The sequence below is a fragment of the Podarcis pityusensis genome (genome assembly GCF_964106645.2).
Source record: "Podarcis pityusensis genome assembly, chromosome: 1".
Lineage (NCBI taxonomy): Eukaryota > Metazoa > Chordata > Lepidosauria > Squamata > Lacertidae > Podarcis > Podarcis pityusensis.
Genome location: NC_138028.1, coordinates 32,074,594 through 32,090,935, shown reverse-complemented (window position 1 = coordinate 32,090,935; position 16,342 = coordinate 32,074,594). Strand labels below are relative to the sequence as shown.

Here is a 16,342-nt window from a genome sequence, read left to right as displayed (position 1 = left end):
GCGCCATCGTCCTCATCTTCCCGCGACGCCCGGTTGCCGTAGCAACGGGCCGCCGCGAGGGAAAACACCGGCGTGGCTTCTAGGGGGAAACATGAAGGGGAAAGGGAAGGCGAAAGCGGCGAAAGGCGGGAAGTAGGTAGCTAGGGAGACGGGGACGGGCGGGCGGGATGGCGCTGGGACCCACCTCTCCGGGCAAATCTGGCGGGTGGGAGCGAGAGTCGCCCGGACCCCTTGACCCTCCTATGGCGCGGTGTCGCTCGCTTCCCTCAGGGGGAAGAAGGGCGGCCCCGGCGGCAGCGGCAAGAAGGTTGACGTGAAGGCCCTGAAGGAGGAGTCGGAGGCCGACAGGGCTAAAGCTGCGGCGTCGCTATGGGAGGCCAGGCTGGAGGTGACCGAGCTCTCCCGCAAGGAGTACCGCGCCGCCGCCCGCCGCCTCGCGCAGAACAACGAGGAGCTGGAGCGGCAGCAGCGGCGGCTGGAGAGGGACACGGTGGACGTGATGGGCTACCTCAAGAGGCAGGACATGGAGAAGGAAGATCTGGTAGGTGTGGAACAGCAGGCGAACTTCCTCCTCCTTTTGCAGAGTTGCTACCCCTTAACGCTGAAGGCTACGATCTTTCCAGCCTGTCGAGCTAACTCAGAATAATCTGTCTAGTTCCACGGTTTTAATACACAGATGCAGTGCTCTCTTTTTCTAAAAACATGTTTAGGGGTGCTCTCACTTTCCTACTCATATTGAAATACTGCCCTCAATGAGGCCAAACTTAGATGCACAAAATGTTTAGGGGTATGCGTCCCCCTGCGTCCTCCCAGAAAAAAGCACTGTATACGTGTGTGTATACACAAAAAAACCCCACAACCAAAATAAAAATAAAAATGAAGGAACTGATTGCTGTTGTATTCATTAGGCAATCTTAAAACTGGTGTGGGAAACTTTTAACCCTCCAGATGTTGCCTTTTTAGCCCTAGCAAGAGTGGCCAAAGGCTGGGACCCACCTCTTCAGGAACATCTGGAGTGCCAAAGGTTCCCCACACCTGTCATATGGCATGTACTTTCAGAATGGAGACGTGACATAGAATTTCAGAGCAATCGCCACTGCTACACTTTTTAAGGGGGAAAACAACCTAGATGAGGAGGAAAGTGTTTCTTCTCAACACTGTTTAGATTTTCTTTCTTTGCAACAGATAGCGTTTGCCAAAACTATTATCCTTTCATTTTCCATTGGTCTTCAAAATCAATAGTACAAAAGTACTAATATGGAGTGTCATTCAGTATGTATAGTTTGGCTTTCCTTTACAATTTAACAGCCTACTTATTCAGCCCACTGACTGTAAGACTTTCACAGCAAATACCCTAACTACTGTAGCACTTTTGCAAATAAAGATATGGAGAAAGTATGAAATAATCACCCTCATATAACTAACATGCTTAAATCTAATTAATGTGTGGAGGGACCAAAACTATAAAGCTGTCCTGTCAGGCTTAGCTAGGTCACACACCCTCACCTTGGGAAAGCTCTTTGTTCTTCCATTCCACCGTGTGAGCCCTGAACTGGATTTTTCCAATCCATAAAATGATTGATTTTTTTCCTCATTTTCTTTTTTTTAATATGTAGATTGAGAAGCTAAAGCTGCAGTTGATTGAGGTGAAGCAAAAAGCCAAAGAAGAGAACGATGAACTGGTGAATAGACATGTCTTTTGATTCTGTTGGTACAATGACACACTGAAAACCAGACTAAGCACATTTTGGGTTGTACCTGACAATAGATAAGTTGCACAAGACTGTTTTACAGTAAATATATTTAATCTTCTAACATCTAGTGGTTCAACTCTTTAAGTCATGACTAAGTCTTTAACTAGGGCTGTCATATGTTCACGCTCTGAAAATGGCATCCGGGTGGATTTTTGCCGAAGCGTCAAAATGTCTGGGAAAACCTGGATGTATGGCAAGTAGAGCTTTCTTTTAAAAAAAGAAATGCTTTAAAAATCATTTTAAAAGTCTAAAAACATAATTGGGGTGCATGTGTGTTCTTAACAATTTTGTCCCCCCTCTCCTCCCCTCCCCCCAAGAAGAAAAAAACTCAACAACGTTGTCCGGATTTTCACTTTTGGGAATATGGCAATCCTACCTTAACTGTTTTTTGGGGGCAGGATTTGCCAGGAAAAAAATTGGAAAACTAAGTCCAAAGTATGTTAATACTCAACCTCATGGCAACACACCCTTACCTGGGATTAAGTTCCATTCAACTCAATGACTTATTTCTAAATAAGCATGCCTAGAGTCAGAGATGGAGTTCTCATCAACATTTGGCTTATGCAACTGGAGGTAGAACTGACTTGGAATTGTTATACTATTATTTGGTTCTAAAAGGTCATCATTTAAAGCTTCATTTTGTTAAGTTATTTTAGTTTTTTATTGGTAGCTCTTCCCTAGTGATGCTCTTTAATGTGAATTATTTTTAAACATGCTACACATCAAGCTGATCCTAATGCAATATGCTCATTTTTCTCTGTTTCCTCCCATGGTAATCAGTGGGACAATCAGAACTTAAGCCAGTTTGTGTCCTCACATAGATTTCCTCCATGTTCATGGATATGAGTGTGCAATTACAAATACTGATAGTATGCTTCTCTTCCATGCCCTACCCTTTTCTCTGCCACTCTACCTCTGGGATTTTGCTGGTGTAATTTTTCATCTGATGGGGTCTTTCATCAGTGTAACAACAGGGTTCTGGCAGTGGATAACTTGTTCTGCCTCTGTAGGTTCAATTCCACCAGTGGAAAAGGAGTTCTTCCACTTCCAAAGGCCATTCGGCCAGCAGATACCTAGGGTAGGATTGCACCATTAGTTTTCTTTTCTTTTTTTATCTTGCTAAAAGTTTCTAATTTGCAGGTACAATATTACACCAAACAGTTGGAGGAGATGGAGGAAAAATTCAACAAGAAGGCCAAAGAAATTGGCCTAATTCAAGTTGAGCTGAAAATGATAATGGATTTTCGTAAAAAGAAAGCTCTTTTGGAAAAACAACTTGAAGATGTAAGTTTATTAGCATCTATTCTGCTAAGCGTTAGAAGTGCATTGGGTGATCTCTAGACTGCCATGCTAAAGTGCAGCTGTGCTGGACTGCCAAAGTGTAATTTGGAAAAATGAAATGAAGTTTTGAGAGACAGGCTCAGAAGTTACTAGAATGAGACAGAAAGTTTTTTCCTTGGATTTTTGTAAGAAAATCAAGTGTTTACATTTGCAGTTTGATGACCTTTTAGCAATTTATTAAGCTTATCATATATAATGTGATGTGCACTTCAACTGAGATATTTTCAAGATTTGTGTGTAGCAGATTTTGGATTATATACTCTGACAAAGATTAAAAGCTATGTCAAAATGTGAGAAGGTATGCAAGGCCTGTGCAATCAGCATTGCTCACAAAGTAAGTGTTACCTGCAGTGCTTTTTTCACGGTGTACTTTGAAGGGGAAGCGGTACTGGCACCTCTTTCGTTGTTGTTAAAAAATGTGGTACTTATTGTAACAACTTCACGGTGAGTACTGGCAACTATTTTTCTAGAAAAAAGCATTGGTTACCTGATATGCAAACTTGCAAAAATGTGAAAAAGCGAGCTGGTAAATTTTCAGGTAACAGATAGTGAAAGCACTGTGAGTTTCAAGGCATGCAATACGGACATATAAGAAAAACGTGTGGCATATTGTGAGATACCGCTCTAGAGAGTTTTGTTTAAATTGTCATTTAGATGGTTAAAATAATAATTAAATATTTCTTAAAATCCTAGCTCAATGAAATTATGGAAATCACAGAAAAAGAACATCAGGAAACAATCTGCATGTTGGAGAAAAAGTTCCTTGAAGAAAAGGTATAGTGTTTGGGCAGTAGTACGGTGCATATGTTGTTTCAGCATGCACAGTCCTTACGATAATGCACAGGATGTCTGCTTCAATCCACCAGTTCAAACAGCTCCGAGGCAGCAATATGGGGCTTGCAGTCTATGCATGGACAACTTTTTGAACCACCTAGATATGTATGGAATGAAGAAATATGAAGTACTGTACTGATCCAGATTCCAGATTTGCATAATTTTGCCTGTTCTGTTATCTTCCCCCAGCCTGAAATAATAAATAAGGAAATAGGTACAGATTTTAAGGAAAAGTTATGGATCTCTGCCATTCCGCCTCTGTCTGTATTGAACCTCAACTTTCACAGTGCAACCTTTTATTATTTTCTATAACACAGAAGGGGCAAACACTTCCTTCACATACTTTTGAAATGTGAATGCCGCTTTATGCCTGGTTTTCATTGCAAAATATCTGTTTATGCTTCTTTCAGCAACGACTTGAAAGAGAAGCAGAGAAGAAGATTTATATGCTAGCAGAAAGGGCTCACCATGAAGCCATTGTGTAAGACTTGCTTGATTTCTCTGTTCTTTAACCATTGTGAAGGTGCTAAAGTATGGTAATTCGTAGGATATCCACATGGGTGCTTTGTTTCTGATAAGTAAATATGATGCTGGACCCAAAGCAGCCTTAACACACCCATGAATGCTGTCTCCATCTGTTTGTTTTGTATCTACAGCTTGTGCACTGTGACGTATTGTGATTAATACAGGAAATTTGTGATTCCAACTGCTGAATAGTCTTTACATTTATTCAGGCAGTTGGATGCTGCTGGAAAAGCTGTTTTTTCAGAGAATGTTCGTCTTCATGAGGCTCTTGGATACCACATGAGGGAAACAGAAGAGTTACAAAAAGCCAAGCAAAAATTGGAGGAGAAAAATGCCTTTCTCTTGCAGGAGAAGGTTAAGTTTATGACTTCTTACCTTTTTCATTCTCCTATACATAAGATCCCTTGAAATTCTATTTGTGCAGGTTCATGAGAGCTAGCACCTCTCCATATCTATGCCAAAATCACTTAACATTTGGTGGTATATTGGGAAGCTAAAGCTCCTGTTCTGTTCTGTAATGAAAAGGCTTCTAACACCAATTCACATGTTACTTGCATGTAGGGCACTCGTGTTGAAACAGGGGCAGGGCTGATGACTTGTTCCCAGGCTAGTCTTTATCTAGCCTTTATCTGCTTTCAAAGGAATGCAAACATGGGAGCAGCTGCTGTTACACCTACATGTGGCACCTAGATGTCAATAGTACATCGGGTTGTGTAAGTGTCCTGATCACATGGATCCTTGTATTTGAACAGCAGCTTGTGCGTATGGAATCATTTTCAGATACCATTCAACATGTGGACATTGGTTATGCAGCCTGGGGATGTAATTTCAGGGGTGAGGTCATGTTGTGGGCCTTGAGCATGCAAATGCCTTACACACCAGTAATGCATGAATAGGTGTCCACTGAAGACCATATTCTATATTTTCTCCTTCGGTATTTTGAGATTTTGGGATATATTCAGTGGGTGGGATTTACCTAAGCAGCTCAACCCACTTGCGACTGGGCTCCCTCTTCCCAACCCTCCCAAATTGGCTCTGAGCTGGCAGACAGGAGAACCCCAGAACAGGGCATGGGGGAGGCAGGATCGTTCCATCTGGCAGGCTGCTGCTTGTGCAGACTGAACGATAGAAGAAGCACAGCACTGAATTCCACCCATTATTGATTATTATAGTCATATATCAGAGCCAGAATAGTTTTAAAATTAGTCCAAATCCCATCACTATTGTGAAAGTTCTAGATTTAAACATAAATTAGTCATTCCAATTGAACACTGTCCGTTTCAACTACCTGTGGCTAACCTAAAACCTATAGTAGTTTCCCTCCAAAATGCACTAGTTTTGCATATTAACTGGAAGAGAAAGCTTGTTAAGTTTGTTTTTATCAGATTGAGCATGAGTTGAAGGGAGAGAAGGTGTGTGCAAGCTGCTCAGCAGTGGACTCTTTAATCTGCCTATCTGAGATTGGCGAATGTTGCAAGCAGGACAAATTTTAATCTAGTCTGTGATCCATTGAAGTTTTCAATTTTGTTTATAACCGTTTCAAGAATTTTAATTGTCTGAAAGCTTTGATGATCAAAAGACAGCTTTCAAACAGTACTACCTTGCAAGTAATTTTATTTATTTATTTTTAAAGGAAACCAATGAATTGTTAGTTCACGAAAAGATACGGCAAATTACTCAGCAGAAAGCCCTGATCCAGGACCTGCAAAACAGGGTGAAAAAACTGGAAGAAGCTGTTTATCATATGACCCGAGAATTTAAAACTGAAGTTGAAAGTACCCAACAGAAGGCTTTGATGCAGAACCAGGCAGGCCAGACAGAAATTGCAAAGCTGCAGCAGCTGCTGGAAATGAAGGACCGAGAGATGAGCAGAGTGAAGAAACTGGCCAGAAATATCCTGGACCAAAGAACTGAGGTGGAGAAGTTCTTCTTAGATGCTCTGGAGCAGGTGAAACAGGAGATCATAACCAGCAGAAAGTGCTACAAGCAGGTGGCTCAAGATGCATATCAAAGAAAAATGATGGCAGCATATGCAGGGAAAGATGAATACCCTAAAATCAGAACCTTTAACAACAATGAGCACAGCACAAATAGTGTACAAATGGACCTTCTGGAAGCAGAGAAATGGTACATGTGGTAGAATTGTAGAAGTTTTCTTTCTGGTGGCCCTGGCTGCCAGGAACAGAAAGTGTGTAAAAATCCCTGTGAAATAGTACACCTCAATTTAGACTGTCTTAGGATAGGGCCGGGGTAGGGATCCTTTTTTAGCCTGAAACACATTTCTTTCTTGGCAACCTTCTGGGACCACATGCCAGTAGTGAGTGGAGCCAAAGGTAAAGTGGGTGGAGTGACAAATGAAAATTTTACTTTTGTACAATAAGCTAGTTTCTTCACACACCCTCTCTATCCTGTATTCTGGCAAGCAAAATGCACTGTCAGAATTTAAGGGCACATTCCATCCTGGCCAAAATACCCAAGGAGAGGCATTGCCTGGAGAGAAACCTGGAAGCCAGATAGAGAAGCTTACTACAGCACAAGAGTAAGGAGATAGAGCCATATAACTGTAGAGTTGAAAGGGATCTAAAGGGTCATCTAATCTAACCCTGTGTAATGCTGGAAACACAACTAAGGAATCCCTGACAGGTAGTCATCCTATCCCTGTTTAAAAGTCTCCAATGAAGGAGAGTCCATCACCTTCTCAGGTAGTCAATTCCACTGTCAAAACAGCTCTTAATGTCATGATTCTAAATCTCTCTTGTGGTTAGGCACCACTGGTTCAGACCATATAAGCAGATATGTGAAGTTAGGACTTCTTTCTCCAGTGTGTATCACTTTACGTGGTGCTTAAATTGCATATGCCATTTTAATGTCTGTTCACCCAGTTTAGGAAGAACCTATTAGAGTTCCTCACAATCCCTTTGTCCTGTTTGTTTTTCCCAACCTGAACTATTGGATGTCACCCCAACTCCAAATCATGATGAATAAGTTTAAAAAGCACTGCTTCCAATGCAGATCACTGAAGGACTCTGCTTCTTCCATCTCTCCATTTGAAGAACTGTTCATTTATTCCTCTTCTCTGCTTCCTGTTTTATTTCCAGCAGTTACTGATCTGTAAGAGGACCTGTTCTCTTATCTCTGTTAAGCTTACCCAAGAGTCTTTGACGAGGTACTTTATCAAGAGCTTTTTGAAAGTCCAAGCACACTGTGTGTACTGGATCACCCCTATTCACATGCTTCCAGATGCTCTCAAAGAGCTCTGAATCTTCTTGAGCAAGGCTTGTTCTTCTGTATACTATGATGTTATTTTTAATACCTTTTCCACCAGTTTCCCTGAAACAGATGTTCAACTAACCTGCCTGTAATTTCCTGGATCCCTTCTTAAACATTGGTGTTACATTTCCAGTCCTCAAACACAGATACAGTACCAGTCTTAAGGACAAACTACATATTTTTGTTACAAGATCAGCAATTTGAGGTCTTTAAGAACTCTTAGTCGGATGCCATCTGGATCAGGTGATCATTTTTATTTTGTCCATAATACCTTTGTCTCTTGTCACCACTATTTGCCTTAGTCCCTCAGAGTCCTTTCCTGAGAAAGTTAGTTCAGTTACAAGTGCTTGCCTTACATCTTTGGAAGCAAAAGCTTTTCTTTGATTTCCCTTTCTTCCATCTGCACACTTTGACACCCTTGTAGTCTAAAGGTCCAACTGTTCCCTAGCTAGCTTCTACTTTTAATTTACATACTTTTTATTGCTAGCTGTAAATGCATTTTTAAATTTATTTATTTGGGGACATTCCTTGCCATCTGCTTGCTTTTTATTTTTTTGGCTGAAGTTTGTTTTCCTTTTCCCCCTCATTTGGCCCATTTCCCCCGGAAACATTCCTTCTTGAATCTAATAGCTTCCTTGAAGTTGCTCCTTAATTGCAGTGGCATCATCTTGGCCTATGAATCATAGAATTGTGGAGTTGGAAGGCATCCCGGGGGTCATCTAGTCCCAGCCCCCTGCAATGCTGAAATCTCAACACATGGTCCCCCATCTAATTTGAAACCATACCGGACCTTCCTTCATTTTGCAAACGTGCTAGCAGTTTTATGGTTGCACCTCCAGGAGAACCTTGGTGGTGTCTTTCCTGATCTAAGCTGCTATTATTGAGGTTTTGCATGATCCTAAAACATTCTGGGAAGATTTGACTTTCCTGACTTTCCCTTTCAAATTCCTTTTTAACAGTCCCCTAATTTTTTAGAAGCTTCTTTTTGAAGTCAAATGTGATGCGTTGAACTTTGGCAATTGTTCATTTTACACATATATTGGATTCATTAGTGGCACAATGACTGTTCCCAATCACACCAGTTCTTGGATGCCCCTTAAGATTAAGTCCAGGGTCACTTCCTCCTCCATCAGTTCAGTGACCAGCTGATCTAGGACACAGTCATTTAGGGTATATATTTGTAGGTTATGGTCGTAAGGTACTGATTTATTGATTTTATCTTTTTTTCTGTAGGACAAATATTCAGAAAGGAAAACTGGACATTTCTGATTTGACCTGGGAACAGAAGGAGAGTGTGCTGAGGCTACTCTTTGCAAAAATGAATGGCCTTAAACAACGGTAAAGTCCTGTCTGTTACAGCGAGCAAGGGCTATAGAATCCTTAGGGTAGCTGCCTATTTTTCAGTTCAGCACTTGTTCGCCAAACGGAAACCCTTGAGAAATGGTCCACAAAAAGAATCATGCTCAAAGTGACTTACAACAAAAGTCAACATCATAGGAACAATTTCATAACAACATAATAAAACAACATAATAACAAAATATAACAAATAAAAAACACAACATTTCAGTACTAATATAATAAGATGGCATTAACAAAGAATTTGCAATAGCAAAAAATAACAAGAGAGCTTGATAGTTTCTGCTTGGTCCTAGAAACACCCCTCTCACGTGATCGCTCATAGTTCCTTTCCTGCAGCAACTTGCAGGGCTTCCGAAGGGTAGTTGGAAACACTCCTCTGGTGGTGTTGGAAATGTTGAAACTGGATCTTTCACTAGCTAAACCAGATTTTTTTTGAAGGAGGGGTTTGCAGAAAGTAAATACCATATTTTGCTTTTGATTGAATTAGAACCACTAGGCCTGAGACTGAGAAATTCTAGCTGCCCTGCTTTCCTAACATAAAGATGAAGGGACCCCTGACCATTAGGTCCAGTTGTGGCCTACTCTGGGGTTGCGGCGCTCATCTTGCTTTATTGGCCGAGGGAGCCGGCGTACAGCTTCCGGGTCATGTGGCCAGCATGACTAAGCCGCTTCTGGCAAACCAGAGCAGCGCACGGAAACGCCGTTTACCTTCCCGCTAGAGTGGTACCTATTTATTTACTTGCACTTTGACGTGCTTTCGAACTGCTAGGTTGGCAGGAGCTGGGACCGAGCAACGGGAGCTCACCCCGTCGCAGGGATTTGAACCGCCGACCTTCTGATCGGCAAGTCCTAGGCTCTGTGGTTTAACCCACAGCGCCACCCGCGTCCTTTCCTAGCATAGTCAGAACAAAAAAGAGACGTTAACTCCTGCAAGCGGAAGATGGAAGCTTCTGCAAGTCCTGCCTCCACTGCTGAAAAGGATGAATGCTACTGGATGTCGTCCTCTGTATTAGAGCAAGAATGCAAATAGGAAAGAGTAGCTTGGAAAAATATTTCTGTGTTCCTTTTTCTTGTACAGGTCCTAACTAGCTAATGGGGGAAATGGGTATCCAGACTTTATTAAGAAGTACTAAAATTTAAAATGACAGAATTATGAAGTATTTTCTCTAGTTTTGAAAATTTAAGTAGTGATTCGAATCCCACTTATCTGGCAATAAGTAGCAGTGAGCTCCATTGAATTCAGTGGGACTGACTGCTGAGTAGACATGGTTAGGCTCACAGCCTTAGTTACTAGTGCATTCTGACACATAGTATTGAAATAAAGTGCAAACTAACTTACTATTCAGGAGGAGAAAATGGAACAGAAGTTCAGGTGTGTAGATTCATTGCAGAGTCAATGATTTCCCCAAAGTTTTGCAGGGTCACAGAATAGCATTGACTCTGGGAGTTCTGGGCAGAGGAGAGAGAAAATGCTTGATAACAGATCAGCAGTGTCTGCTTTCTTTTCATCCAACTCTCATCACAAGGAAAATTACAGAAATGGGAACTGAACTGATGATTTTTGCTGTCATTTCTGTTTTATAGGAAATACGGTCAAGCTTTGGTTCCCATAACTCCAGACACAATAAATTTAGCAGAACCAAAGAACGCTGGGTAAGAGAATTTGCATTTATCTAGTGACTTAGTACTTCTTTTTGTAGCACTGTCCCACTTTCCAGAAAGGGCAATGGTAGTTAGTACTAGCATGAGCAATTCCCATGTTACCCTGCCAGCATGGGAAGATCTATGCTGGCAGTGTCATGTAAGACAGACTAGGTCCAACCAAAAGCCACAGAAAATAAGGTAAGAATGCTTGTATTACTACATCTTCACTTTCTATCCTTCTGGATATATGTGATGGAATTAGCATTACCTTTTCCAGCATGTTGTAGCTAGTTGTTCTGCATGTCTGACTTCTTCATTGAGTTTGATCAACAGACACAAGGCAACACTCTCCCAGCAATTTACACAGTGAAAGAAAGGTAGATATGGAAGGTGGCCACAAAGGAAGAAAAAAGCAGGAGTGCTGAGAGATGGAGATGTAGACTCTAATTAGAGAAAAAAGAGACAAAGAAGTCCAATAGGATGCAGAGAGACCTGTGGAGGAGGAAGGGTAACAGATGGAGATGCAGAGGAAATAGGATGCAGAGGGCCTTCTGGCGATTCCCTTGCTGTGAGAAGCCAAGTTACAGGGAAGCAGGCAGAGGGCCTTCTCGGTAGTGGCAACCCGCCTTGTGGAGCGCCCTCCCACCAGATGTCAAAAACAACTACCAGACTTTTAGAAGACATCTGAAGGCAGCCCTGTTTGTTGTTTAGTTGTTTAGTCATGTCCGACTCTTCGTGACCCCATGGACCAGAGCACGCCAGGCACTTCTGTCCTCCACTGCCTCCCGCAGTTTGATCAAACTCATGCTGGTAGCTTCAAGAACACCATCCAACCATCTCATCCTCTGTCGTCCCCTTCTCCTTGTGCCCTCCATCTTTCCCAACATCAGGGTCTTTTCCAGGGAGTCTTCTCTTCTCATGAGGTGGCCAAAGTATTGGAGCCTCAGCTTCACGATCTGTCCTTCCACTGAGTACTCAGGGCTGATTTCCTTAAGAATGGATACGTTTGATCTTCTTGCAGTCCATGGGACTCTCAAGAATCTCCTCCAGCACCATAATTCAAAAGCATCAATTCTTTGGCGATCAGCCTTCTTTATGATCCAGCTCTCACTTCCATACATCGCTACTGGGAAAACCATAGCTTTTACTATACGGACCTTTGTTGGCAAGGTGATGTCTCTACTTTTTAAGATGCTGTCTAGGTTTGACATTGCTTTTCTTCCAAGAAGCAGGCGTCTTTTAATTTCGTGACTGCTGTCACCATCTGCAGTGATCATGGAAAATCTCTTACTGCCTCCATTTCTTCCCCTTCTATTTGTCAGGAGGTGATGGGACCAGTGGCCATGATCTTCGTTTTTTTGATGTTGAGCTTCAGACCATATTTTGCACTCTCCTCCTTCACCCTCAATAAAAGGTTCTTTAATTCCTCCTCACTTTCTGCCATCAAGGTTGTGTCATCTGCATATCTGAGGTTGTTGATATTTCTTCCGGCAATCTTAATTCCGGCTTCGGATTCATCCAGCCCAGCCTTTCGCATGATGAATTCTGCATATAAGTTAAATAAGCAGGGAGACAAAATACAGCCTTGTCGTACTCCTTTCCCAATTTTGAACCAATCAGTTGTTCCATATCCAGTTCTAACTGTAGCTTCTTGTCCCACATAGAGATTTCTCAGGAGACAGATGAGGTGATCAGGCACTCCCATTTCTTTAAGAACTTGCCATAGTTTGCTGTGGTCGACACAGTCAAAGGCTTTTGCATAGTCAATGAAGCAGAAGTAGATGTCTTTCTGGAACTCTCTAGCTTTCTCCATAATCCAGCGCATGTTTGCAATTTGGTCTCTGGTTCCTCTGCCTCTTCTAAATCCAGCTTGCACTTCTGGGAGTTCTCGGTCCACATACTGCTTGAGCCTTCCTTGTAGAATTTTAAGCATAACCTTGCTAGCGTGTGAAATGAGTGCAATTGTGCGGTAGTTGGAGCATTCTTTGGCACTGCCCTTCTTTGGGATTGGGATGTAGACTGATCTTCTCCAATCCTCTGGCCACTGCTGAGTTTTCCAAACTTGCTGGCATATTGAGTGTAGCACCTTAACAGCATCATCTTTTAAAATTTTAAATAGTTCAGCTGGAATACCATCACTTCCACTGGCCTTGTTATTTGCAGTGCTTTCTAAGGCCCATTTGACTTCACTCTCCAGAATGTCTGGCTCAAGGTCAGCAACCACACTACCTGGGGTGTACGAGACATCCATATCTTCCTGGTACAATTCCTCTGTGTATTCTTGCCACCTCTTCTTGATGTCTTCTGCTTCTTACCACTTTTGTCCTTTATTATGGTAATCTTTGTACGAAATGTTCCTTTCATATTTCCGATTTTCTTGAACAGATCTCTGGTTCTTCCCATTCTGTTGTTTTCCTCTATTTCTTTGCATTGCTCGTTTAAGAAGGCCTTCTTGTCTCTCCTTGCTATTCTTTGGAAATCTGCATTCAATTTCCTGTATCTTTCACTATCTCCCTCGCATTTTGCTTGCCTTCTCTCCCCTGCTATTTGTAAGGCCTCGTTGGACAGCCACTTTGCTTTCTTGCATTTCTTTTTCATTGGGGTGGTTTTAGTTGCTGCCTCCTGTATAATGTTGCGAGCCTCCACCCATAGTTCTTCAGGCACTATGTCCAGCAAATCTAAATCCTTAAACCTGTTCCTCACTTCCACTGTGTATTCATAAGGGATTTGACTTAGATTGTATCTTACCGGCCCAGTGGTTTTTCCTGCTTTCTTCAGTTTAAGCTTGAATTTTGCTATAAGAAGCTGATGATCTGAGCCACAGTCAGCTCCAAGTCTTGTTTTTGCTGACTGTATAGAGCTCCATCTTTGGCTGCAGAGAATATAATCAATCTGATTTTGATGTTGCCCATCTGGTGATGTCCATGTGTAGAGTCGTCTCTTGTGTTGTTGGAAAAGTGTGTTTGTGATGACCAGCTTGTTCACTTGACAGAACTTTGCCCTGCTTCGTTTTGATCTCCAAGGCCAAACTTGCCAGTTGTTCCTTTTATCTCTTGACTCCCTACTTTAGCATTCCAATCCCCTATAATGAGAAGAACATCCTTCTTTGGTGTCATTTCTTTAAGGTCTTGTAAGTCTTCATAGAATTGGTCAATTTCAGTTTCTTCAGCACCAGTAGTTGGTGCATAAACCTGGATTACTGTGATGTTAAAAGGTCTGCCTTGGATTCGTATCGAGATCATTCTGTCATTTTTGAGATTGCATCCCAGTACAGCTTTCGCCACTCTTTTGTTGACTATGAGGGCCACTCCATTTCTTTTACGGGTTTCTTGCCCACAGTAGTAGATATGATGGTCATCCGAACTGAATTCGCCCATTCCCGTCCATTTTAGTTCACTGATGCCCAGGATGTCAATATTTATTCTTGCCATCTCATTTTTGACCACATCCAACTTACCCAGGTTCATGGTTCTTACATTCCAGGTTCCTATGCAATATTTTTCTTTACAGCATTGGACTTTCCTTTCGCTTCCAGGCATATCCGCAACTGAGCGTCCTTTCGGCTTTGGCCCAGCCGCTTCATCAGCTCTGGATCTACTTGTACTTGTCCTCCGCTCTTCCCCAGTAGCATGTTGGACACCTTCCAACCTGAGGGGCTCATCTTCCAGCGTCATAACTTTTATATGCCTGTTGTCTTTGTCCATGGAGTTTTCTTGGCAGGGATACTGGAGTGGCTTGCCGGTTCCTCCTCCAGGTGGATCACGTTTGGTCAAAACTCTCCACTATGACCTGTTCATCTTGGGTGCCCTGCTCGGCATAGTTCATAGCTTCTCTGAGTTATTCAAGCCCCTTCGCCACGGCAAGGCAGTGATCCATGAAGGGGCAGCCCTGTTTAGAGAAGCTTTTAATGTTTGACGGACTATAGTATTTAAATATTTTGTTGGGCAGGGTATAAATAATAAATAATAATAATTATTATTATTAATAATTATTATTTATTATTGAGTCATGCAGCTCTATATTTAGAAAGAAAGAAAAACAGCTCAGGGCTACTTTATCCCCCACAGCTATGCTTTGTTCCAGAACATGGCATTTTAAAGGCACTGTATATACTCTTTCTTTCTCTTACACACTGAGAAATGCTTTTTTCCTTGCAGGGGAACTGGGTTTATTATCTGTTTTCAATCTGGCCTACTTATCACCTCTTTGTTGACTTGCATGGGGTTTGGGGAAGTCCAGCAACTGATTTTCCTTCTCCGTGACGTTTGGGCAGCTATTAGGCTACCATTACTAGATCAGGGCAAGTGCCACAACTTGGTCTTGATATTCTCATCCCTTCAGAGAAAGGAATGGGAACTCTTTGGAGTTCCAGCTAACAGCTGGCCTAAGGTAGCCGACTGCAAAATAGGTTGAAAATAGAGACAAGGGCACAGTGCCTCCAGTGTGCATGGCTGAGGACATTACCCACAGGAGGACATCCTTAGTATGGGCCAGGACCTTTGTTGTCAACTATCTAGGACATAGGTAGGCAAATTAAGGCCTGGGGGCTGGATCGAGCCCAATCACCTTCTAAATCCAGCCCGCGGATGGTCCGGGAATCAGCATGTTTTTACATGAGTAGGATGTGTCCTTTAATTTAAAATGCATCTCTGGGTTATTTCTGGGGCCTGCCTGGTGTTTTTACGTGAGTAGAATGTGTGCTTTTATTTAAAATGCATCTCTGGGTTATTTCTGGGGCATAGGAATTCATTCATTATTATTTTTTTTCAAAATATAGTCCGGCCCCCCACAAGGTCTGAGGGACAGTGGACCAGCCCCCTGCTGAAAAAGTTTGCTGACCCCTGACCTAGGATCACCCCCACAAAGATCTAAGCACAGCAGAACAGTTTTCTGTGCAGGAGAGACAGTTCTATTAGGGGAAACGTCCCTAAAAGTGTGGGTGTGTTTGGGCCTATAGCCTAAATGTGAAAAGGGGTTAAATTTGCTGCTGAAATCTTGAGTACAATTGAGATGGAAAGTGTAATACACTGAGGGCAATTGTTAGGCTTATCTGGATGAATGTATGTGCTAATGCTGATCTCTTCTTACTGTCTTTCCATTACAGCACTGATGATACAATTCCTGTCTATGCTTTCATCACTCAGCAGGCACCACTATCGGAGTCACCTCGTAAAGGATCATCCCTTCCAGATATTCAGGTTATACCACCACAGTCCAACTAAGATGGCTGCTAATCAAGAAAAATATATAATGAAAGCCACCTTTCTTCATGGGCTCCAGGTCTATCAGGCAAATAATGCTGCAGTGATGAAATTCAAATGTTTTCTATACATTTCAATTTACTACTTCAGTTATTCTTTCAAGGCAACTTGACTTTCTTTTTTAAAAATTCACTGATGCTTTCTTGCAAGATGGAATCCTATATCTTGGTAACATTTGTTTCATTTTAAAGTCTTTGTATTGTATAACTGTATTCTGAAATAAAAAATGAGGGCATTTCGTTCAAAGCCCTTTTTGATAAGGTGAAACTTTCTGATTTTTGCCTTAATTCAATACAAAGTTTTAGCTTGCTGAAGTCAATGGGTTCAAGGGGATTTGTGCTATTAGATTGTT

At 42.1% G+C, this 16,342-nt stretch overlaps 1 protein-coding gene across 1 annotated transcript; it reads left to right on the top strand.

Moving 5' to 3' along the window:
- Positions 1-16: 16 nt before the first annotated feature.
- Positions 17-16,257, top strand: BBOF1 (basal body orientation factor 1). Its single transcript, XM_080978380.1, has 11 exons — positions 17-132; positions 271-541; positions 1,617-1,682; positions 2,895-3,038; positions 3,789-3,869; positions 4,340-4,410; positions 4,664-4,808; positions 6,088-6,581; positions 8,958-9,062; positions 10,670-10,738; positions 15,834-16,257. Exons 1-11 carry the CDS (start codon positions 92-94, stop codon positions 15,949-15,951), a joined length of 1,605 nt encoding a protein of 534 aa, XP_080834506.1. The 5' UTR covers positions 17-91; the 3' UTR covers positions 15,952-16,257.
- The last annotated feature ends 85 nt before the right edge of the window (positions 16,258-16,342 follow it).